At 51.7% G+C, this 23,985-nt stretch overlaps 1 protein-coding gene across 4 annotated transcripts in view; it reads right to left on the bottom strand.

Moving 5' to 3' along the window:
* Window positions 1–23,985, bottom strand: part of CCDC93 (CCC complex scaffolding subunit CCDC93) — a 73,958-nt gene that overhangs the window by 5,803 nt on the left and 44,170 nt on the right. For 3 of the 4 annotated variants that reach the window (XM_077273428.1, XM_077273429.1, XM_077273430.1), the window contains 11 exons: window positions 14,482–14,518; window positions 9,513–9,596; window positions 8,879–8,929; window positions 8,673–8,759; window positions 8,477–8,593; window positions 5,479–5,541; window positions 5,266–5,339; window positions 5,054–5,135; window positions 4,910–4,981; window positions 4,754–4,825; window positions 41–149 (listed from right to left, as the gene is read on the bottom strand). In XM_077273428.1, coding sequence (XP_077129543.1) covers window positions 41–149; window positions 4,754–4,825; window positions 4,910–4,981; window positions 5,054–5,135; window positions 5,266–5,339; window positions 5,479–5,541; window positions 8,477–8,593; window positions 8,673–8,759; window positions 8,879–8,929; window positions 9,513–9,596; window positions 14,482–14,518 — 848 coding nt within the window. Of the gene's footprint in view, window positions 1–40; window positions 150–4,753; window positions 4,826–4,909; window positions 4,982–5,053; window positions 5,136–5,265; window positions 5,340–5,478; window positions 5,542–8,476; window positions 8,594–8,672; window positions 8,760–8,878; window positions 8,933–9,512; window positions 9,597–14,481; window positions 14,519–23,985 lie in introns of all 4 variants that reach the window. The other variant, XM_077273427.1, reaches the window with a different exon arrangement.

Below are 23,985 nucleotides of genomic sequence, written 5' to 3'. Positions count from 1 at the left end.
TTACGGCCACCGGAACTGCTGCCATGTAACATAAAACTACCTTGTCCATAGAGCTCGATAAATCTCTTCTGATATTGCGTCAGCTCCGCTCGGCTCGGGACCTCATCTATTTTGCGCTGCAGAATAGCGATTTCCCGATTCCTTCGAGCCTTAGGACAATGAAGAGAATAAATTATTGTAAAAATATAGGAGACAGCCGGGATTGTCGTTGTCTGGAGAGTGAGCCTCACGCTCCTGCGCCTAGAGACCCTCAAGCGGTCAGACGCACTGGTGGTCCCGGCTGGCGGTACAGTCACTGCTCCCAACTGCAGATATCGCACCCTGAAAACCCACCCTGGCTGTTCTGGACAGAAGACCCTGCCCCTGACGAAGGTAGGAGCGAAACGTGCACTGGGGCGGGCACACACTCACCGGGCGCTGTGCACCTGGCACAATACATTCAGGTCATCCCTATTGGTTCCTTCAGCACTAGAAGGAGACTTCTTTTGGTCTATTTATTGGGATCCTGTGGGATCTTGCTGATTCCATTAGGCTGTACTGTGCGCCCCTATATTTTGGAGATATTTTGATTTATGGGGCCTTCACTTGCTAATAATTTGGTGCTACCATATATTGCTTACTGGGTGGGATGTTCATGGGCGGGGTGCGCCCTTTGTGTAACAGCATTTATGCACCATTAGGTTATTTTATAGATTTCCCTTTCCTGTATCTACCGGTGTCATTTTAATATTTGTTAATAATAAAGATTTAACACTTTGTCTACATTTTGGACTTGCACATCGTTGCTTCCTTTTGGTAACTTGCTGCAGAAGACCCTGAGAGACAACGAGCAGGAGGAGTCTACGGAGGTCCCCGAGTTCACTGTGAAAATTGCACAATTTCTGTATTTTAGGTTTTAATACAGATTATTTGTAAAGATATAAAAAAAAAACCTGCAAATTTAAAAAAAGTTAAAATTTCTACACAAAAAAAAATGATTTAATCAATAAGTAATTTCCGATGATGGCTGCTCTTTAAGACAATTGACCTGTGTCACGATAATGTAAAAATGTCATATTGTGAGTTCAGTTCCAGAAGGTTCCATGGCAGACACACGCTGTGGGCCATTCCGACCCCCTCCCCCCTCTTCTCGCTCTGCCTGCTGCCTGGGTGTGTGTGAATCCTAAACCCCTCATTTCACCCCTCCCACAAGAATTTTTATGGTTCTATGCTGCAGGCAGACGAGTCTCCCTAAACTACTCATCCCCCCTCCCACCTGGTACTGGTTGAAACTGGTGGGGAAACCATGAGTTTCTATTGTTCTTTTAAGGTTCTATATAGTGGCACCGATCCGGGCTAGAGATATAAGAATTATATATTCCGGATGTCCATCGATAGATCTATAACCCCCTGAAACCGCTAGAAGCTAAACCCAACGAGTGCAAAGTGCGGGCTTCTCTGTAAGCGGTTCATGTAAATACTCAGTGTTTACACATAAAAGAATCCCCATGATGTGGGGCACAGTCTGATCTTTCACAGTCTTTCATATACAAGATTCATATAGCGAGCTAGGCATAAAAATAGTTTTCATAATTCTAAGTAAAGGGGAGGTTTCAGCCTCTAAGTGAGGTCACCACAGGGGGAGGGCTTTGGTTTTAGGCTAGGAAATAACTGTGTGAAGCAAGAGTCTTCAGTGTCTTTTGTCCAGGGTCTAGCTGCTATACAGAGGGGTGCTATGCATCTGGATATATGCTTGCCCTTCCCCCCAGCACACAGCCAGCCATGATGATGCAATGACATAATAACGACCTGTAAGTGTTCTTTTCAATTTTAATCCCTTTTTATTTGTAATTGTATTGTACATATGATTTATCTCCTATAATATCTTTTTACACTTTGTAAACACTGCCTACCTTTCTTTGGAGTAAAATATAAAATTACTAGCTTGTCTCTCCCTGCTATAACGAACTGTCACGTCCTCTGTGGTGAAATACGCTACTGATTTGGGTCAGCTCCGAACCGGTTAATACTTGGAGAATCGGAGCTGGTGGCAGCAGAACTTGTCCTGTGCAATTGGGAGTCGTGTAGCGACGGCGGCGTTGATAATTATTGTTCCCACCTGAGTGGGAGTAGTTATATCGCCCTCGCTGCAGTGTGCCCAATAGCCAGTACATAGCTGGCAGCCTTTCTGGTGACTAATTACCCTAGGTGCAAGACCCTGACTGACCTGAGGGTAAGGGGGGGGGGGCGAGCCAGAGAGCTGCAAGTTCCAAACCGGAACTGGGAAGTGGGATATAGATAAATCCCCTTCAGAAGGCACCAGGGGCAACCAAACACCCTGGTTCGTGACAAATTGGTGAGTGGTGGGGATGATAAAGGTATTTTCCCCGTTAACCATGACAGATCGGTGGGATCCCCGACATATCCGGTGGGATTCGTGACATATTGGTGGCAGCACGGTGGGATTCCTGACAACCTGGACTAAAGGTCTGGGGGACATCAAGCCGAACAGCACAGCAGAAAGAAAAAACAAAACAAAAACAGCCAGATGACAACCAAGCCCACAAAGGACATCCCCCCCACGATAGACCGAGGGACAAGCTCACAGAGGACATCCCCCCCATGACAGGCAGAGGGCCGAGCCCGCAGAGGACATAACCCCCCACGATACACCGAGGGCCGAGCCTGCAGAGGACAGACCCCCCTCATGATAGACCGAGCCCGCAGAGGGCATTCCCCGACAGACCGAGGGTCAAGCCCACGGGGGACATTCCCCGACAGACCGAGGGCCGAGCCCGCAGAGGGAATCCCCCATAACAGACAGAGGGCCGAGCCCGCAGAGGGCATCCTACCCATGATAGACCGAGGGCCGAGCCCGCAGGGGACATGCATGATAGACCGAGTGCTGAGCCCACAGACATCTCCCTCCCCCCGACAGACTGAGGGCAGAGCCCACAGAGAACATCCCCTCTCTCCCCAACAGACTGAGGGCAAGCCCGCAGGGGACATTCCCCAACAGACCAAGGGCGAGCCCACAGAGGACATCCACCCCATGACAGACCGATGGCCGAGCCCGCAGAGGACATCCCCCCACGACAGACCGAGGGCCGAGCCCACAGAGGACATCCCCCCTCCTCCCGACAGACTGAGGGCCAAGCTCACAGGGGACATTCCCTGACAGACCGAGGCCCGAGCCCACAGAGAGCATCCCATGACAGACCGAGGGCCGAGCCCACAGAGGGCATTCCCCCATGACAGACCAAGGGCTGAGCCCGCAGAGGACATCCCCCCCATGATAGACCGAGGGTCGAGCCCACAGACGACATCCATGATAGACCGAGCCCGCAGACTTCCTCCTCCCCCCCGACAGACTGAGGGGCAGAGCCCGCAGGAGACATTCCCCAACAGACCGATCCCACAGAGGACATCCCCCCTCACGATAGACTGAGGGCCGAACCCACAGAGGACATCCCCAACCAACAATACACCGAGGGCCGAGCCCGCAGAGAACATCCCCCCCACCCCCCGACAGACTGCGGGCAAGCCCACAGGGGACATTTCACGACAGACCGAGGGCCAAGCCCACAGGGGACTTTCCCTGACAGACCGATGGCAGAGCCCGCAGGGGACACCCTCCCCACCCTGACTAACTGAGGGTACAGCCTGCAGGGGACACCCTCCCCACCCCGACTGAGGGCAGAGCCCACAGGGGGACACCCTCCCCACCCCGACTGAGGGCAGAGCACATAGGGTACACCCTCCCCACCCCGACTAACCGAGGGCAGAGCCCGCAGGGGACACCCTCCCCACCCTGACTGAGGACAGAATGTAGGGGACACCCTCCCCACCCCGACTGAGGGCAGAGCACATAGGGGACACCACGCCTGACAGACAGGAGGGTAGAGCCCGCAGGGGACATCCCAAGAGTAGAGCCCACTGGGGATACCCCTCCCCAACAGACAGGAGGGTAGAGCCCGCAGAGGACATCCCCCCTCCCCCTGACAGACTGAGGGTTTGCCCGCAGGGGACACGCCCAACAGACCGAGGGCGAAGCTCACAGGGGACACCCTCCCCACCCCGACTGAGGGCAGAGCACGTAGGGGACAGCACACCCGACAGACAGGAGGGTAGAGCCCGCAAGGGACATCCAAAGAGCAGAGTCCACAGGGGATACCACTCCCCGACAGACAGGAGGGTAGAGTCTGCAGAGGACATCCCCCCATGATAGACCGAGGGCCAAGCCCACAGAGGACATCCCCCCATGATAGAAAGAGGGCCGAGCCCGCAAAGGACATCCCCCTCCCGACAGACTGAAGGCAGAACCCACAGCGGACATTCCCTGACAGACTGAGGGCCAAGTCCGCAGGGAACATTCCCCAAGAGACTGAGGGCCAAGCCTCCAGGGGACATTCCCCGAGAGACCGAGCCCACAGGGGACATTCCCTGACAGACCGAGGGTCAAGACCACAGGGGATATTCCCCGACAGACCGAGGGCCAAGCCCACAGGGGACATTTCCCTGGGAGACCGAGGGCCAGGCCCGCAGAGGACATTCCCCGAGAGATCAAGGGCAGAGCCCGCAAACGGTATCCCCGCACACCCCCACCATCAACAGACCGGGTGATGACAAATGCAGACAGCAGCAGGTAACTGTCTGGTAAGACATGGCATCACACAGTAGCAGGGATTCTCCACAGCTAGTCCCCTGGAAGCCCTATTAAAAATGGGGTGACCAGTAGAGCATCATATCCCGGCAGGGTCCGGCAAACACTCACAAGCAGGAGCCGGATCTTCTGCAGCTTCTCACGCTCCGCTCTGTGCTGCTGCTCAAACAATGATGATCTCTCCTGAAAACAAGAAAAAGGAGATCCTAAGAGCAGCGGAGCCCAGACAGCAAGGTGCTGCGCTCATCACCCCAGCCGGCTCTGTACCTTCTCCTCTACGCTCTCAGCAATCTCTGCCTTGAGGGTGTCAATGTTCTCCTGCAGACTGGTCATCTCCTCCTGTGGATGGCAGGAGGTGGATTACAAGTGACTGTGGCAGCGGTACACATGGGACAGTGTGTGGAGACTCACCCGGCAATGAGCCCGGAACTTCAGCTCCTGAGACTTCAGAGACTCATTCAGAGCCACCAGCGCACGCAGCTCCTGCAGAATGCTGGACACAAGGACATCACACAGCGCAGCACCAACATAAGGACAAACATGCTGCCCCACCCTAATAATCCTCCATCCGTGACATCACCCCTCTATGACCCCACAAGACACATACAAGAGACAGCACCTACCTCGGATCGGCTGTGCATTCCTCTTTCTCCAGCTGCGACATCTCCACATCTAACTTCTCGCTGAACGTTGTAACCTGTAGGAGGAAATAAAAAAGGAATCGGGCAATAAGGACCACAGTCTGCAGAAAGAGGAATAATGGGGAGCAGGGCCACAACAGAGTAATCAGGGGTGGGAGCGGACAAAGAAGTCAGGGAGGGTTCCTATGCGCTCACCTCTGATCGCTTCTTCTTTGCCTTTTCATGTTCCACCATCAGCTCTGAGGATTTAACCTTCAACTGAAATGTGAGAGATGACTGGAATATAAGAAACTGCAGCATCATGGGCTCACACATGCAACAAGATGGCCACTGAAAAGTCCGGGGGAAGCGCAGCGCCACATGGTCACAGGAGCAACAAGACGGCCACTGAGGAGTCCAGGGGAAACGCAGCGCCACATGGTCACAGGAGCAACAAGACGGCCACTGAGGAGTCCGGGGGAAAACGTAGCGTCACGTGGTCACAGGAGCAACAAGACGGCCACTGAGGAGTCCGGGGGAAGCGCAGCGCCACGTGGTCACAGGAGCAACAAGACGGCCACAGAGGAGTCCGGGGGAAGCGCAGCGCCACATGGTCACAGGAGCAACAAGACGGCCACTGAGGAGTCCGGGGGAAGCGCAGCGCCACGTGGTCACAGGAGCAACAAGACGGCCACAGAGGAGTCCGGGGGAAACGCAGTGCCACGTGGTCACAGGAGCAACAAGACGGCCACTGAGGAGTCCGGGGGAAACGTAGCGTCACGCGGTCACAGGAGCAACAAGACGGCCACTGAGGAGTCTGGGAGAAAATCAATGCCACGTGGTCACAGGAGCAACAAGACGGCCACTGAGGAGTCCGGGGGAAACGAAGCGTCACGTGGTCACAGGAGCAACAAGATGGCCACTGAGGAGTCCGGGGGAAGCGCAGCGCCACATGGTCACAGGAGCAACAAGATGGCCACTGAGGAGTCCGGGGGAAGCACAGCGCCACATGGTCACAGGAGCAACAAGACGGCCACTGAGGAGTCCGGGGGAAAATGTAGCGTCACGTGGTCACAGGAGCAACAAGACGGCCACTGAGGAGTCCGGGAGAAGATCAATGCCACTCAATGCCAAGTGGTCACAGGAGCAACAAGACGGCCACTGAGGAGTCCGGGGGAAACGCAGTGCCACGCGGTCACAGGAGCAACAAGACGGCCACTGAGGAGTCCGGGGGAAACGCAGTGCCACGCGGTCACAGGAGCAACAAGACGGCCACTGAGGAGTCCGGGGGAAACGCAGTGCCACGTGGTCACAGGAGCAACAAGACGGCCACTGAGGAGTCCGGGGGAAACATAGCGCCACATGGTCACAGGAGCAACAAGACGGCCACTGAGGAGTCCGGGGGAAGCGCAGCGCCACATGGTCACAGGAGCAACAAGACGGCCACTGAGGAGTCCGGGGGAAAACGTAGCGTCACGTGGTCACAGGAGCAACAAGACGGCCACTGAGGAGTCCGGGGGAAACGCAGCGCCACGCGGTCACAGGAGCAACAAGACGGCCACTGAGGAGTCCAGGGGAAACGTAGCGTCACGCGGTCACAGGAGCAACAAGACGGCCACTGAGGAGTCTGGGAGAAAATCAATGCCACGTGGTCACAGGAGCAACAAGACGGCCACTGAGGAGTCCGGGGGAAACGAAGCATCACGTGGTCACAGGAGCAACAAGACGGCCACTGAGGAGTCCGGGGGAAACGCAGTGCCACGCGGTCACAGGAGCAACAAGACGGCCACTGAGGAGTCCGGGGGGAAATGCAGTGCCACGTGGTCACAGGAGCAACAAGACGGCCACTGAGGAGTCCGGGGGAAACGCAGCGCCACGCGGTCACAGGAGCAACAAGACGGCCACTGAGGAGTCCGGGGGAAACGTAGCGTCACGCGGTCACAGGAGCAACAAGACGGCCACTGAGGAGTCTGGGAGAAAATCAATGCCACGTGGTCACAGGAGCAACAAGACGGCCACTGAGGAGTCCGGGGGAAACGAAGCATCACGCGGTCACAGGAGCAACAAGACGGCCACTGAGGAGTCCGGGGGGAAATGCAGTGCCATGTGGTCACAGGAGCAACAAGAAGGCCACTGAGGAGTCCGGGGGAAACTTAGTGCCACGTGGTCACAGGAGCAACAAGACGGCCACTGAGGAGTCCGGGGGAAACGCAGTGCCACGTGGTCACAGGAGCAACAAGACGGCCACTGAGGAGTCCGGGGGAAACGTAGCGTCACGCGGTCACAGGAGCAACAAGACGGCCACTGAGGAGTCCGGGGGGAAATGCAGTGCCACGTGGTCACAGGAGCAACAAGACGGCCACTGAGGAGTCCGGGGGAAACGCAGCGCCACGCGGTCACAGGAGCAACAAGACGGCCACTGAGGAGTCCGGGGGAAACGTAGCGTCACGCGGTCACAGGAGCAACAAGACGGCCACTGAGGAGTCTGGGAGAAAATCAATGCCACGTGGTCACAGGAGCAACAAGACGGCCACTGAGGAGTCCGGGGGAAACGAAGCATCACGCGGTCACAGGAGCAACAAGACGGCCACTGAGGAGTCCGGGGGGAAATGCAGTGCCACGTGGTCACAGGAGCAACAAGACGGCCACTGAGGAGTCCGGGGGAAACTTAGTGCCACGTGGTCACAGGAGCAACAAGACGGCCACTGAGGAGTCCGGGGGAAACGCAGTGCCACGTGGTCACAGGAGCAACAAGACGGCCACTGAGGAGTCCGGGGGAAACGTAGCGTCACGCGGTCACAGGAGCAACAAGACGGCCACTGAGGAGTCTGGGAGAAAATCAATGCCACGTGGTCACAGGAGCAACAAGACGGCCACTGAGGAGTCCGGGGGAAACGCAGTGCCACGTGGTCACAGGAGCAACAAGTCGACCACTGTGGAGTCCGGGGGAAACGTAGCGTCACGCGGTCACAGGAGCAACAAGACGGCCACTGAGGAGTCCAGGGGAAGCGCAGCGCCACGTGGTCACAGGAGCAACAAGACGGCCACTGAGGAGTCCGGGGGGAAATGCAGTGCCACGTGGTCACAGGAGCAACAAGACGGCCACTGAGGAGTCCGGGGGAAACTTACAGTAGCAGCACCACGCAGTAATGTACCCGTACAGCAACCTCACCACTGATTCCAGGAATTGGGGACGCTGGACATAAGGTCGCACCTGATTCAGGACCTTCATCTTCTGGGTGATCTGTTTGCTGAGAGAGGCCACGTTCCTGCGATGCTGCTGCATCGGCCCCATGTGTTCCGGCCGCTCCTCTGAGCTAAGCTCCGACTGCTGAAGGATGCAGAGAGGCAGAGTCAATGCTGCGACCAAGTGACGGCCAATCTAAAAAAAAATAAAAATCAGGACCGACCTTCTCGGCGTATTCGGATGCCATCTGTTTTATCTCATGTGACTGTAGCCCCACGATCTGCCCGACCATGCTGGCTGTTAGCCGACCCTGAAAGGACAAAGGTCATCCTACAATTACATGGGGCATCCTGATAATTGGCTCCTCCCTCAACATAATCACGCCCCTCGCTGTGACACCACTCCCGAGCAGGGCAGCACAGCACCCACCTGCTCTAGGTCCATGGCCGCCATCCTCGTCATTAGTCTCCTGATACGAAGCTTCTCCACAGCAAATCAAACAAGAACATTGTTAGATCAGAGATCATCCGACGATCCCCAGATACACCCACGGCCCCCTCTGCACCAGGGTCATCCCTTCACCCGCTCTCAGCGAAGGAATCATCTCCCACCAACCTCTCCGGTGACCTGATGTCAGCGACCGGACCCCCACCGATCCAGGGTGGCTGCTGTCAGCGACCGGACCCCCACCGATCCAGGGTGGCTGCTGTCAGCGACCGGACCCCCACCGATCCAGGGTGGCTGCTGTCAGCGACCGGACCCCCACCGATCCAGGGTGGCTGCTGTCAGCGACCGGACCCACACCGATCCAGGGTGGCTGCTGTCAGCGACCGGACCCCCACCGATCCAGGGTGGCTGCTGTCAGCGACCGGACCCCCACCGATCCAGGGTGGCTGCTGTCAGCGACCGGACCCACACCGATCCAGGGTGGGCCACACTTATTTCTGCTCTAATACAGGGGACAATATGGACGACGGCTTCCTGGCTGAGGACACGACCCAGAATGGAGAGAGTGGAACCAGAATAACCAGATCACGATATGGACATAGAATTAGTCTCCTACCTCCTCCTGCACCTGCAGCTCCTCTTCCTCCTTCAATTCGCCTACAACCAATCCAGACGTGACCGGGATCTTCTGATCCTCACACTGAGACAAAGAGGAGGGAATATACACCGAGACACGGACTCACCGAAAACCAATCACTGGCAGCGACTGCCATCACGTGACATGACAGCTGATATCTGGGGAGCGGTGATGTCACTGCTGTATAATATAACTGATATGTGGGGAGCGGTGATGTCACCGCTGTATAATATAACTGATATCTGGGGAGCGGTGATGTCACCGCTGTATAATATAACTGATATGTGGGGAGCGGTGATGTCACCGCTGTATAATATAACTGATATCTGGGGAGCGGTGATGTCACCGCTGTATAATATAACTGATATCTGGGGAGCGGTGATGTCACTGCTGTATAATATAACTGATATCTGGGGAGCGGTGATGTCACTGCTGTATAATATAACTGATATCTGGGGAGCGGTGATGTCACTGCTGTATAATATAACTGATATCTGGGGAGCGGTGATGTCACTGCTGTATAATATAACTGATATCTGGGGAGCGGTGATGTCACTGCTGTATAATATAACTGATATCTGGGGAGCGGTGATGTCACCGCTGTATAATATAACTGATATCTGGGGAGCGGTGATGTCACCGCTGTATAATATAACTGATATCTGGAGAGCGGTGATGTCACCGCTGTATAATATAACTGATATCTGGGGAGCGGTGATGTCACTGCTGTATAATATAACTGATATCTGGGGAGCGGTGATGTCACCGCTGTATAATATACCTGATATCTGGGGAGCGGTGATGTCACCGCTGTATAATATAACTGATATCTGGGGAGCGGTGATGTCACCGCTGTATAATATAACTGATATCTGGGGAGCGGTGATGTCACTGCTGTATAATATAACTGATATCTGGGGAGCGGTGATGTCACTGCTGTATAATATAACTGATATCTGGGGAGCGGTGATGTCACTGCTGTATAATATAACTGATATCTGGGGAGCGGTGATGTCACTGCTGTATAATATAACTGATATCTGGGGAGCGGTGATGTCACTGCTGTATAATATAACTGATATCTGGGGAGCGGTGATGTCACCGCTGTATAATATAACTGATATCTGGGGAGCGGTGATGTCACCGCTGTATAATATAACTGATATCTGGAGAGCGGTGATGTCACCGCTGTATAATATAACTGATATCTGGGGAGCGGTGATGTCACTGCTGTATAATATAACTGATATCTGGGGAGCGGTGATGTCACCGCTGTATAATATAACTGATATCTGGGGAGCGGTGATGTCACTGCTGTATAATATAACTGATATCTGGGGAGCGGTGATGTCACTGCTGTATAATATAACTGATATCTGGGGAGCGGTGATGTCACTGCTGTATAATATAACTGATATCTGGGGAGCGGTGATGTCACCGCTGTATAATATACCTGATATCTGGGGAGCGGTGATGTCACCGCTGTATAATATAACTGATATCTGGGGAGCGGTGATGTCACCGCTGTATAATATAACTGATATCTGGGGAGCGGTGATGTCACCGCTGTATAATATAACTGAGATCTGGGGAGCGGTGATGTCACCGCTGTATAATATAACTGATATCTGGGGAGCGGTGATGTCACTGCTGTATAATATAACTGATATCTGGGGAGCGGTGATGTCACTGCTGTATAATATAACTGATATCTGGGGAGCGGTGATGTCACTGCTGTATAATATAACTGATATCTGGGGAGCGGTGATGTCACCGCTGTATAATATAACTGATATCTGGGGAGCGGTGATGTCACTGCTGTATAATATAACTGATATCTGGGGAGCGGTGATGTCACCGCTGTATAATATAACTGATATCTGGGGAGCGGTGATGTCACTGCTGTATAATATAACTGATATCTGGGGAGCGGTGATGTCACTGCTGTATAATATAACTGATATCTGGGGAGCGGTGATGTCACTGCTGTATAATATAACTGATATCTGGGGAGCGGTGATGTCACCGCTGTATAATATAACTGATATCTGGGGAGCGGTGATGTCACCGCTGTATAATATAACTGATATCTGGAGAGCGGTGATGTCACCGCTGTATAATATAACTGATATCTGGGGAGCGGTGATGTCACTGCTGTATAATATAACTGATATCTGGGGAGCGGTGATGTCACCGCTGTATAATATACCTGATATCTGGGGAGCGGTGATGTCACCGCTGTATAATATAACTGATATCTGGGGAGCGGTGATGTCACCGCTGTATAATATAACTGATATCTGGGGAGCGGTGATGTCACTGCTGTATAATATAACTGATATCTGGGGAGCGGTGATGTCACTGCTGTATAATATAACTGATATCTGGGGAGCGGTGATGTCACTGCTGTATAATATAACTGATATCTGGAGAGCGGTGATGTCACTGCTGTATAATATAACTGATATCTGGAGAGCGGTGATGTCACTGCTGTATAATATAACTGAGATCTGGGGAGCGGTGATGTCACTGCTGTATAATATAACTGATATCTGGAGAGCGGTGATGTCACTGCTGTATAATATAACTGATATCTGGAGAGCGGTGATGTCACTGCTGTATAATATAACTGAGATCTGGGGAGCGGTGATGTCACTGCTGTATAATATAACTGATATCTGGGGAGCGGTTATGTCACCGCTGTATAATATAACTGATATCTGGAGAGCGGTGATGTCACTGCTGTATAATATAACTGATATCTGGAGAGCGGTGATGTCACTGCTGTATAATATAACTGAGATCTGGGGAGCGGTGATGTCACTGCTGTATAATATAACTGAGATCTGGGGAGCGGTGATGTCACTGCTGTATAATATAACTGATATCTGGGGAGCGGTGATGTCACTGCTGTATAATATAACTGATATCTGGGGAGCGGTGATGTCACTGCTGTATAATATAACTGATATCTGGGGAGCGGTGATGTCACCGCTGTATAATATAACTGATATCTGGGGAGCGGTGATGTCACCGCTGTATAATATAACTGATATCTGGAGAGCGGTGATGTCACCGCTGTATAATATAACTGATATCTGGGGAGCGGTGATGTCACCGCTGTATAATATAACTGATATCTGGGGAGCGGTGATGTCACTGCTGTATAATATAACTGATATCTGGGGAGCGGTGATGTCACTGCTGTATAATATAACTGATATCTGGGGAGCGGTGATGTCACCGCTGTATAATATAACTGATATCTGGGGAGCGGTGATGTCACCGCTGTATAATATAACTGAGATCTGGGGAGCGGTGATGTCACCGCTGTATAATATAACTGATATCTGGGGAGCGGTGATGTCACTGCTGTATAATATAACTGATATCTGGGGAGCGGTGATGTCACCGCTGTATAATATAACTGATATCTGGGGAGCGGTGATGTCACCGCTGTATAATATAACTGATATCTGGGGAGCGGTGATGTCACCGCTGTATAATATAACTGATATCTGGGGAGCGGTGATGTCACTGCTGTATAATATAACTGATATCTGGGGAGCGGTGATGTCACCGCTGTATAATATAACTGATATCTGGGGAGCGGTGATGTCACCGCTGTATAATATAACTGATATCTGGGGAGCGGTGATGTCACCGCTGTATAATATAACTGATATCTGGGGAGCGGTGATGTCACTGCTGTATAATATAACTGATATCTGGGGAGCGGTGATGTCACTGCTGTATAATATAACTGATATCTGGGGAGCGGTGATGTCACTGCTGTATAATATAACTGATATCTGGGAGCGGTGATGTCACCGCTGTATAATATAACTGAGATCTGGGGAGCGGTGATGTCACTGCTGTATAATATAACTGATATCTGGGGAGCGGTGATGTCACTGCTGTATAATATAACTGATATCTGGGGAGCGGTGATGTCACTGCTGTATAATATAACTGATATCTGGGGAGCGGTGATGTCACCGCTGTATAATATAACTGATATCTGGGGAGCGGTGATGTCACTGCTGTATAATATAACTGATATCTGGGGAGCGGTGATGTCACCGCTGTATAATATAACTGATATCTGGGGAGCGGTGATGTCACCGCTGTATAATATAACTGATATCTGGGGAGCGGTGATGTCACCGCTGTATAATATAACTGATATCTGGGGAGCGGTGATGTCACCGCTGTATAATATAACTGATATCTGGGGAGCGGTGATGTCACCGCTGTATAATATAACTGATATCTGGGGAGCGGTGATGTCACTGCTGTATAATATAACTGATATCTGGGGAGCGGTGATGTCACTGCTGTATAATATAACTGATATCTGGGGAGCGGTGATGTCACTGCTGTATAATATAACTGATATCTGGGGAGCGGTGATGTCACTGCTGTATAATATAACTGATATCTGGAGGGCGGTGATGTCACTGCTGTATAATATAACTGATATCTGAGGAGCGGTGATGTCACTGCTGTATAATATAACTGATATCTGGGGAGCGGTGATGTCACTGCTGTATAATATAACTGATATCTGGGGAGCGGTGATGTCACCGCTGTATAATATAACTGATATCTGGGGAGCGGTGATGTCACCGCTGTATAATATAACTGATATCTGGGGAGCGGTGATGTCACTGCTGTATAATATAACTGATATCTGGGGAGCGGTGATGTCACCGCTGTATAATATAACTGATATCTGGGGAGCGGTGATGTCACTGCTGTATAATATAACTGATATCTGGGGAGCGGTGATGTCACCGCTGTATAATATAACTGATATCTGGGGAGCGGTGATGTCACTGCTGTATAATATAACTGATGTCTGGGGAGCGGTGATGTCACTGCTGTATTGGTGACATCACTACTCTAAGGTTTTTGCTAGTCATTACATAACAAGTATTGGCCGAACCTTCTCCATCTTTCCAGACTTGCCGATTTCATATCTCCTGTAAAAAAAAATGAGAAATTAAGATATTATCGATAACACGGCAAGGAAACCGCTACACTTATACCACAGAAAGCCGCGATCACGGCGTCATCACAAGTGTCCGATGCGAGATCGTCATTCTGCCATAACACGGCCGCAGCGACGTCTCCACCCGGCTTTTTCCAGCTAACACATTCCCTGTACGCAGACGCTTATCCGCAGACCTTCACACGCCCCGTACGGACGCTTACACGCAAACCTTTATGTGGTGAAATGTGTGTGTGTGTGTGTGGTGAAATTAAATTTCATTATTTACCATAATGTAATGATTACAATTAAACTTTCATATATTATAGATTCATTATCCACCAACTGAAATTTGTCAGGTCTTTTATTGTTTTAATACTGATGATTTTGGCATACAACTCCTGATAACCCAAAAAACCTGTCTCAATAAATTAGCATATCAAGAAAAGGTTCTCTAAACGACCTATTACCCTAATCTTCTGAATCAACTAATTAACTCTAAACACATGCAAAAGATACCTGAGGCTTTTAAAAACTCCCTGCCTGGTTCATTACTCAAAACCCCCATCATGGGTAAAGGCCCCGTCTCACATAGCGAGATCGCTAGCGAGATCGCTGCTGAGTCACAAGTTTTGTGACGCAACAGCGACCTCAGTAGCGATCTCGCTATGTGTGACACGTACCAGCGACCAGGCCCCTGCTGCGAGATCGCTGGTCGTGTCGGAATGGCCTGGACCTTTTTTTGGTCGTTGAGGCCCCGCTGACATCGCTGAATCGGTGTGTGTGACACCGATCCAGCGATGTCTTCACTGGTAACCAGGGTAAACATCGGGTTACTAAGCGCAGGGCCGCGCTTAGTAACCCGATGTTTACCCTGGTTACCAAAAAAAACAAACAGTACATACTCGCCTTTCGGTGTCCAGGTCCCTCGCCGTCTGCTTCCTGCTCTCACTGACTGCCGGCCGTACAGTGAGAAGTGAGAGCACAGCGGTGACGTCACCGCTGCGCTCTGCTCTCACTGTACGGCCGGATCTCAGTCAGAGCAGGAAGCAGACGGCAAGGGACCTGGACACCGAAAGGCGAGTATGTAGTGTTTGTTTTTTTTGGTAACCAGGGTAAACATCGGGTTACTAAGCGCGGCCCTGCGCTTAGTAACCCGATGTTTACCCTGGTTACCCGGGTGCTGCAGGGGGACTTCGGCATAGTTGAAGACAGTTTCAACGATGCCGAAGTCGTTCCCCTGATCGTTGGTCGCTGGGGAGAGCGGTCTGTGTGACAGCTCCCCAGCGACCACACAGCGACTTACCAACGATCACGGCCAGGTCGTATCGCTGGTCGTGATCGTTGGTAAATCGCTTAGTGAGACTGGGCCTTAAGACTAGCGACCTGACAGATGTCAAGAAGGCCATCATTGGCACCCTCAAGCAAGAGGGTAAGACCCAGAAAGAAATTTCTCAACAAATAGGCTGTTCCCAGAGTGCTGTATCAAGGCACCTCAATGGTAAGTCTGTTGGAAGGAAACAATGTGGCCGAAAACGCTGTACAACGAGAAGAGGTGACCGGACCCTGAGGAAGATTGTGGAGAAGGACCGATTCCAGACCTTGGGGAACCTGAGGAAGCAGTGGACTGAGTCTGGTGTGGAAACATCCAGAGCCACCGTGCACAGGCGTGTGCAGGAAATGGGCTACAGGTGCCGCATTCCCCAGGTAAACAGCGGCAGAAGCGCCTGACCTGGGCTACAGAGAAGCAGCACTGGACTGTTGCTAAGTGGTCCCAAGTACTTTTTTCTGATGAAAGCAAATTTTGCATGTCATTCGGAAATCAAGGTGCCAGAGTCTGGAGGAAGACTGGGGAGAAGGAAATGCCAAAATGCCTGAAGTCCAGTGTCAAGTACCCACAGTCAGTGATGGTGTGGGGTGCCATGTCAGCTGCTGGTGTTGGTCCACTGTGTTTCATCAAGGGCAGGGTCAATGCAGCTAGCTATCAGGAGATTTTGGAGCACTTCATGCTTCCATCGGCTGAAATGCTTTATGGAGATGAAGATTTCATTTTTCAGCACGACCTGGCACCTGCTCACAGTGCCAAAACCACTGGTAAATGGTTTACTGACCATGGTATTACTGTGCTCAATTGGCCTGCCAACTCTCCTGACCTGAACCCCATAGAGAATCTGTGGGATATTGTGAAGAGAAAGTTGAGAGACGCAAGACCCAACACTCTGGATGAGCTTAAGGCCGCTATTGAAGCATCCTGGGCCTCCATAACATCTCAGCAGTGTCACAGGCTGATTGCCTCCATGCCACGCCGCATTGAAGCAGTCATTTCTGCCAAAGGATTCCCGACCAAGGATTGAGTGCATAACTGAACATTATTATTTGATGGTTTTTTGTTTGGTATTAAAAAACACTTTTATTTGATTGGCCGGGTGAAATATGCTAATTTATTGAGACAGGTTTTTTGGGTTATCAGGAGTTGTATGCCAAAATCATCAGTATTAAAACAATAAAAGACCTGACAAATTTCAGTTGGTGGATAATGAATCTATAGTATATGAAAGTTTAATTGTAATCATTACATTATGGTAAATAATGACATTTAACACTATATACAAAAAACCCTGTTTGGGAAAGAAGAACAGACAAATCGCGGCGCCCTAAGTGCGTAAACACAATATTATAGTCTTTAAAGGGTGCACAATTTTATGCACTCACCTGATAGAAAACTAATATGGCTTTAGATTATGTATCCTCAGAATTCCCTCTGAGATACTTTTCAATGTACAAGGCTTGCAGCTTGCCTCGGGTGGATCCAAGTGAAAGAGCCAGAGTAAGGCTCACACAGGATGAGTAATTCAAGAAAAGCACATCCAGCCCATGAATGGCAGCGCTTCCCAGGACTCACATTCAAAGATGATATTTCATATTTTTTTACTTCATAACTTAAAATAGAAGAGATACAACGCGTTTCGGATACAGTATATATCCTTCTTCAGGTATCATAAAAACACAGTAGAAATTTTGAGGAGGATTTGTACTGTGTTTTTATGATACCTGAAGAAGGATATATACTGTATCCGAAACGCGTTGTATCTCTTCTATTTTAAGTTATGAAATAAAAAAATATGAAATATCATCTTTGAATGTGAGTCCTGGGAAGCGCTGCCATTCATGGGCTGGATGTGCTTTTCTTGAATTTAACACTATATGCTAATTTTTTGAGAAGGACCTGTAGTGTTTTACAAGTGTGACCAACTTTTTACTATAGATGCAGCCTATGCCGCATCTATAGTAAAAGATAGAATGTTTAAAAATAATAAAAAAAATAAAAAAATGCTTATACTCACCTGCAGACCTCAGCGGCGTCCGTTCCTATAGCTGGAGTGCAGTGAAGGGCCTGCGATGACGTCACTGTCTTGTGATTGGTCGCGTGAGTCACATGAGCAGTCACGCGACCAATCACAAGACAGCGACGTCATCACAGGTCCTGAACCACATCATCTATAGGAACGGAAGAGAGATCATGCACCGGAGAGGCGGGAACACTTCGGGGGCATCGAAGGTGAGTATATGACTATTTTTTATTTTAATTCTTTTTTTTTTTACCAATTATATGGTGCCCAGTCCGTGGAGGAGAGTCTCCTCTCCTCCACCCTGGGTACCAACCGCACATGATCTGCTTACTTCCCGCATGGTGTGCACAGCCCCGTGCGGGAAGTAAGCAGATCAATGCACTCCTATGGGTGCAGAATCGCCGAGATTCCGCAATTTTAATGAACATGCTGCGTTTTTTCCTGGAATGCGATTCCGCTCAGGAAAAAAATGCAGCATGTGCACAAAAAATGCGAATTGCATTCTATTACATAGGATGCTTAATGTAAGCGTTTTTTTCGCGGTTTTATAGCATTTTTATAGCGAAAAATATGCTACGTCTGCACACAGCCTTAATATGTATTTTCTTGAGACAAGCAGACTTCTGTCTCCAATCTCACCAGGGGGTCCTGCTGGAAGCCAAGAAGAAAGGTAACATTTAACACCTCCTAGCTCTTGGAGGAGAGATGTTAATTACTGTCTCATAGTATCTGTCACGGATCCCTTCTCCGTGGTGTCACTTATTCGTCACATGCCTGCTCTCACACGTGACTTGGGGTTGCGCCTGCAAGGGTTAATCTATCTCCCCTCTCTCAGTCCAGCATTCAACCTCTGTCCTATGCTGTAATGGAAGCATAAATCACACACCGACCCCGGCCACACACCCGCTTATACACGCTGCCACCACTCACTGAATACATGGGCGATGAGTCCCAGAACTACTAATACTAATAATGTCTACGACTCATAAGGCTCCCACACCTTAGGCTATGGATTCTTTTAGAACATTCAAGGTTCAACTTGTTAAAGTTTTATACTTTAAAAACAAAAAGTTCAATGCCTACAATAAGAAAAAGGTATAAAAATATGATAATAAAAAGACATACAACTTATGCAAAACAGTATCAAAATAAACAGGAGAAACTTACAGAAATCATCTAACTGGTAGTTGCTTTCTGCTCCCTGAGGGTAGGACGAATGTAGATTGGATCACACCAGCTTCTCAGGCTGCCCCCAACATGTGAACACCATTCTCTGTCTGCAGCCTAAATTTATAACTTTGGTCTGGGGGTCAGGTTTCTAGAGCGGCCCCTCAGGTTAATATCATAATTTCTGGCTTTTGATTGGCCACGGCCGCGCTACTAATGAATATATTATTTTTCTCTTGAGACACTTGTGAAAAGGTTCTCAGGAATAGATGCCCTCAGGCTGCAATTAGCATCTCCCCTCCAAGACCTAGGAGGTGCCAAATGTTACCTTTCTTCTTGGCTCTAGCTAGACCTGGTGAGATATGGAGACAATTTCTACTAGTCCCAAGGAAGTACCTATTAACACCTAGGTGCGACTTGCCTTCAGGACAGATGTTACATTATCACTAGTCACACATATACCCCTAGACATATGTCACCACACACATATATATACACACACACATATTTCACCACACCTCCCTCCTTATGAACGTGCGTGGGGGTTGACTTACAGGTCAGCTCCTGACCCGTATCTGGTTCCGCTTCACCTTGGCGAGATAGGCCATCAGCATTGTCATGATCAACTCCCTTCTTGTGCTGAATTGTGAAATCATATTGCTGCAATATCAGACTCCATCTTAGCAATTTCCCGTTGTCCCCAATTACTCTTTTGAGCCAACTCAATGGGTTATTGTGATGAGGGAACAGCCGCCATCTTGGACGGGCATACTAACACAGATTGGCGTGACTCCATTTTGTCTCCTGGTCACAGGTCTGCAGAGAGGAGTGCTCCTGGCCCCCACCTTTTCTAATGAACATAGTGCCTATTAGTATGGTAATCGGCTGAGCTCAGAGGAGATTGCAGAAGGTACTTCAAAGCTCAGTTAGGAAGCCACACCAGCAGGGGGCTTGGAAATGCTCAAGGGCTTAATTAAAGCACGCATGTCAAGGGGCCACTGGATACACATCTAGTATGGTCGTCCAGCCGAACCGTCTCTGACATGGAATCGTGAATTATGGACGCATCGTCCGAGGTAGCGGCTCATAAAAAATATTCCCCTCGTCCTAAAGAAATGGTGCATCTAATGGTGCGACTCCTGTATCCGTGGGAGGTCTGAAACCCGAGATATAGAGATCAGCCTCCCACAGGGACCGAATGGGTCCAGGTTTGATCCCAGTACGACCGGCAGAACAAACCACAGGCGCTGGTACTGCCCGTGTGCTGATCCGATCATCCTGAGAGCAGTTATCCCATTTATTAGATATTGGAACAAATATCGCAGGGAGGCAGAGGGGTGGAGATTGCTAAGTCCACCCAGCTACAGGGGGAGGGACACGGCAGGGTTAAGAGCTGGACCATGTGGAGAGTGGGACACACACAGAAGATGACCAGCTAAGAAACAGGGCATATGCCAGCCAGAGGGGGGCAAGCACATGCTTTCTGGGGGCTGCCCGGCAACTAAAGTTTGGACCTGCGGAACGCTGCGCCCCCCGGCTTCCACAAGCGACCTCTAACCTGGTAAAGTGACCTCCAGCTTTATACCTTAAGCCTTGTATCATTGTTGTTATATTGTACTCTGACTGTAACTCTTGATATATTGTGATTGTATATTATTGTATTACCTAGTGCGCCCTTAAGGCAATTAAATCATAAATTAATTTTGGGCTGATCCTTTTACTCTGATTGCGAATCTTAGAATACCCAGTGTGGGTAACAGGGCAGTCTCCCCGGCGGCCATTTGCTCTAGGTGCAGTTCCCTTACTGACCTGAGAGACAAAGGGGGCGCCGGAGAGCTGGGCCTGTGTAGTGACGTCACGGATTGGTGACGTGGGAGGAACAGGGGCTTCCTTCACAGTGGTGGCAGCGTACGTGGGATCAGAGTAATAGTGTGCGTGGGACCCCTACTCCCAGACACTAAAGACTACCAGTGGTAACTTTCGCTGCTGGGGTCTTAAGGTCAGCCCAGCACTAGACGGTCAGAGTGTAAATATAATAAGTTGTGTGCAAGGTCAGGGTTACAGCTGTGTCAGTAACCAGAGGTTCCAAAGATGGCAGAGGGCACCAGGAGTGCAGTGAGGGCGCAGGCCAGTGCTATGGTCGATGAGGAGGTGGTGGTGGATGGTACTGTTCAAGGCGAGGGGGAGCTCAGCCCAGACTCCCCAAGGAGCCAGCCACCCGTGCTTAGTCCGGCAAGGGACTACCCACCACCTACCCGCCCCAGCCTGTCCACATCAGAGGCCCTTGTTGCAGCGGCAGTGGCACGTCTCGAGGCGGGTAATGAAGACGCCTATATGAGACTCATGGCAGCTGCAGAGAAGGCAGCGGAGGCCGAGCGTGCAGAACGCCGTGAAGCGGCGGAGCAAGAGCGTGCAGAACGCCGTGAGGCAGCGGAGCGGGCCGAGAAAGCTGCAGAGCGGGCAGAGAAAGCTGCAGAGCGGGCAGCGGAGCAAGCAGCGGCGGAGAGAGCAGCGGCGGAGAGAGCAGCGGAGCGCCAGCACCGACTGGAGATGGCTCAACACGGGCTCCCGCTGGACGCCCCAGCACCACCAGAGTCCAGGGTTTCCAAAGTCCGGGCCGAGGACTTCCCTCTGCTTGAGAAGGATGGAGACCTGGATTCCTTCTTGCTGGCCTTTGAAAGGACCTGCCTTCAACACCATCTGGCCCCGGATCAGTGGGCAAGATACCTGACCCCCCGTTTGAGGGGTAAGTCCCTGGAAGTTTTGGGGGACTTACCTGCCGGGGCGGAGCAGGACTACAGCAGCATCAAGCGGGCCCTGATCCAGCACTACAACCTCACCCCGGAGTCCTACCGCAAGAAGTTCCGGAGCCTGCAGCGGGGCCCAAAGGACACCTGGACCGACCACATGCGGGCGTTGCTGAGAGCTGCAGAGCACTGGACCTCGGGTCTAGCACTCACCACCCGCCAGGAGGTCCAGGAACTGTTCGTCACGGAGCAGTTCTTGTGGAACTGCCCAGAGGACCTCCAGCAGTTCCTCCGTGACCGGAAACCAAAGGGGGCTTCTGCTACAGCCGCCCTGGCAGATGAGTATGCCAATAACAGGGCGCCTGAGCCGAAGAAGCCTGCCATCAGCACCTGGAGAGGGGGTAAGCCCAATCCTGCCCCTGTTTCCCCAGCCCCCAGAGTGCAAGGGGTGTACCCCCCTGCTGCCCTCTCCAGGCCAGGCGCAGAACCCAGACGTTGTCATCACTGCAACCAGCTGGGACACTTCAAGTCTGCATGTCCCCAGCGTCTTAAGGCCCCATCCCTGTCCCCGAAACCGTCCACTGTTTTATGTGTGGGAGGGGGTGGTGGGAGGTCCCTGGACAATTACCAACCCGTCACTATCGGCCGCTCAGCGGTCATGGGACTGCGGGACACAGGCGCTGAACGAACCCTGGTACGTCCTGAGGTGGTGTCCCCTCAAGACTTGGTACCGGGGAAAACCCTTTCCGTCTCCGGAATTGGAGGCGTGGAACCGGCGCTGCCTGTCGCCAAGGTGTTTTTGGACTGGGGCGCCGGGAGGGGAGTGCGGGAGGTGGGAGTAACGTCAAATATTCCTGCCAATGTATTACTTGGGACCGATTTGGGGCGGATAGTGTCTCAGTATGTGGCCACTGAACCCCCAAGTTGGGCTCCCCAAGAATGTCATGACTCTACTGTGAATGTTGATGTGTTGAATGTGCCTCCAACAGTGGAGGAGGGATTGAAACCTGAGGGTACTCCATACACTGACACCACACACACAGGGATCGCAGTGAGGACAGGTGAGGAGACTGTAGGGGAGAGCTCAGAGGTGGGCAGTGTAGGGCTCCTAAGTGAATCCAGCCTGCTGAGTCTAGGGCCCCTGCAGGAAGAGGAACAGGCCATGGGGGGGGGAGGCGTCCCAGGAGAGGAGCCACCAGGTAAGACCCCAGGGCAGGAGTTCCCCACACCCGGGATGTCAGGATGGCAGGGAAGTCTGCCTGACCCGGCGGCTTGGTCAGGAGCCGGAGGGAAGCAGGCGCTACCCATGGGCACAGCGGTCGTGGCCGCTGTCACCAGGAGTGGGAGCGCCGGAGCCCAAGGAGCCTTGCAGAGGTCCGACGGCTTCCCCCTCTCTGACCAAGTGGCGGCCGAGTCAGACAGCGGCCAGGAGACAGATCCCGGGGAGCTGACAGCGGATGTGGCAGTGTCGTCCATTCTCGCCACATCGAGTCAGGGATTTCAGGCAGCGTTGGAAGCTGATGCTAGCCTGAAAGCTCTCAAGGAGCAGGCGGCACAGCCTCCTGGGGAGTCAGACCGCGAGCAGGTGGTCTGGGACCAGGGATGGCTGTTCCAGGTAACGGTCCAGCAGGGTTCACCGGAGGCGTGGCCCAGGGACCGACAGTTAAGGGTACCCTATCCGCTCAGAGACAGAGGAGGAGGCAGGGACAGCCTCAGAAAGAGAGAGGAGGAGGCAGAGACAGCCTCAGAGAGAGAGGGAGAGGCAGAGACAGCCTCAGAGAGAGAGGGAGAGGCAGAGACAGCCTCAGAGAGGGACAGAGGAGGAGGCAGGGACAGCCTCAGAGACAGAGAGGAGGAGGCAGAGACAGCCTCAGAGGCAGAGAGGAGGAGGCCGAGACAGCCTCAGAGAGAGAGAGAGGAGGGGGCAGGGACAGCCTCAGAAAGAGAGAGGGAGAGGCAGAGACAGCCTCAGAGAGAGAGGGAGAGGCAGAGACAGCCTCAGAGAGGGACAGAGGAGGAGGCAGGGACAGCCTCAGAGACAGAGAGGAGGAGGCAGAGACAGCCTCAGAGAGAGACAGAGGAGGAGGCAGGGACAGCCTCAGAAAGAGAGAGGGAGAGGCAGAGACAGCCTCAGAGAGGGACAGAGGAGGAGGCAGGGACAGCCTCAGGGAAAGAGAGAAGGAGGCAGAGACAGC

The sequence above is a fragment of the Ranitomeya variabilis genome, chromosome 7 (genome assembly GCF_051348905.1).
Source record: "Ranitomeya variabilis isolate aRanVar5 chromosome 7, aRanVar5.hap1, whole genome shotgun sequence".
Classification (NCBI taxonomy): Eukaryota; Metazoa; Chordata; class Amphibia; order Anura; family Dendrobatidae; genus Ranitomeya; species Ranitomeya variabilis.
The sequence above is the reverse complement of the archived record's forward strand: the minus strand, read 5'-3'. Positions and strand labels throughout refer to the sequence as shown.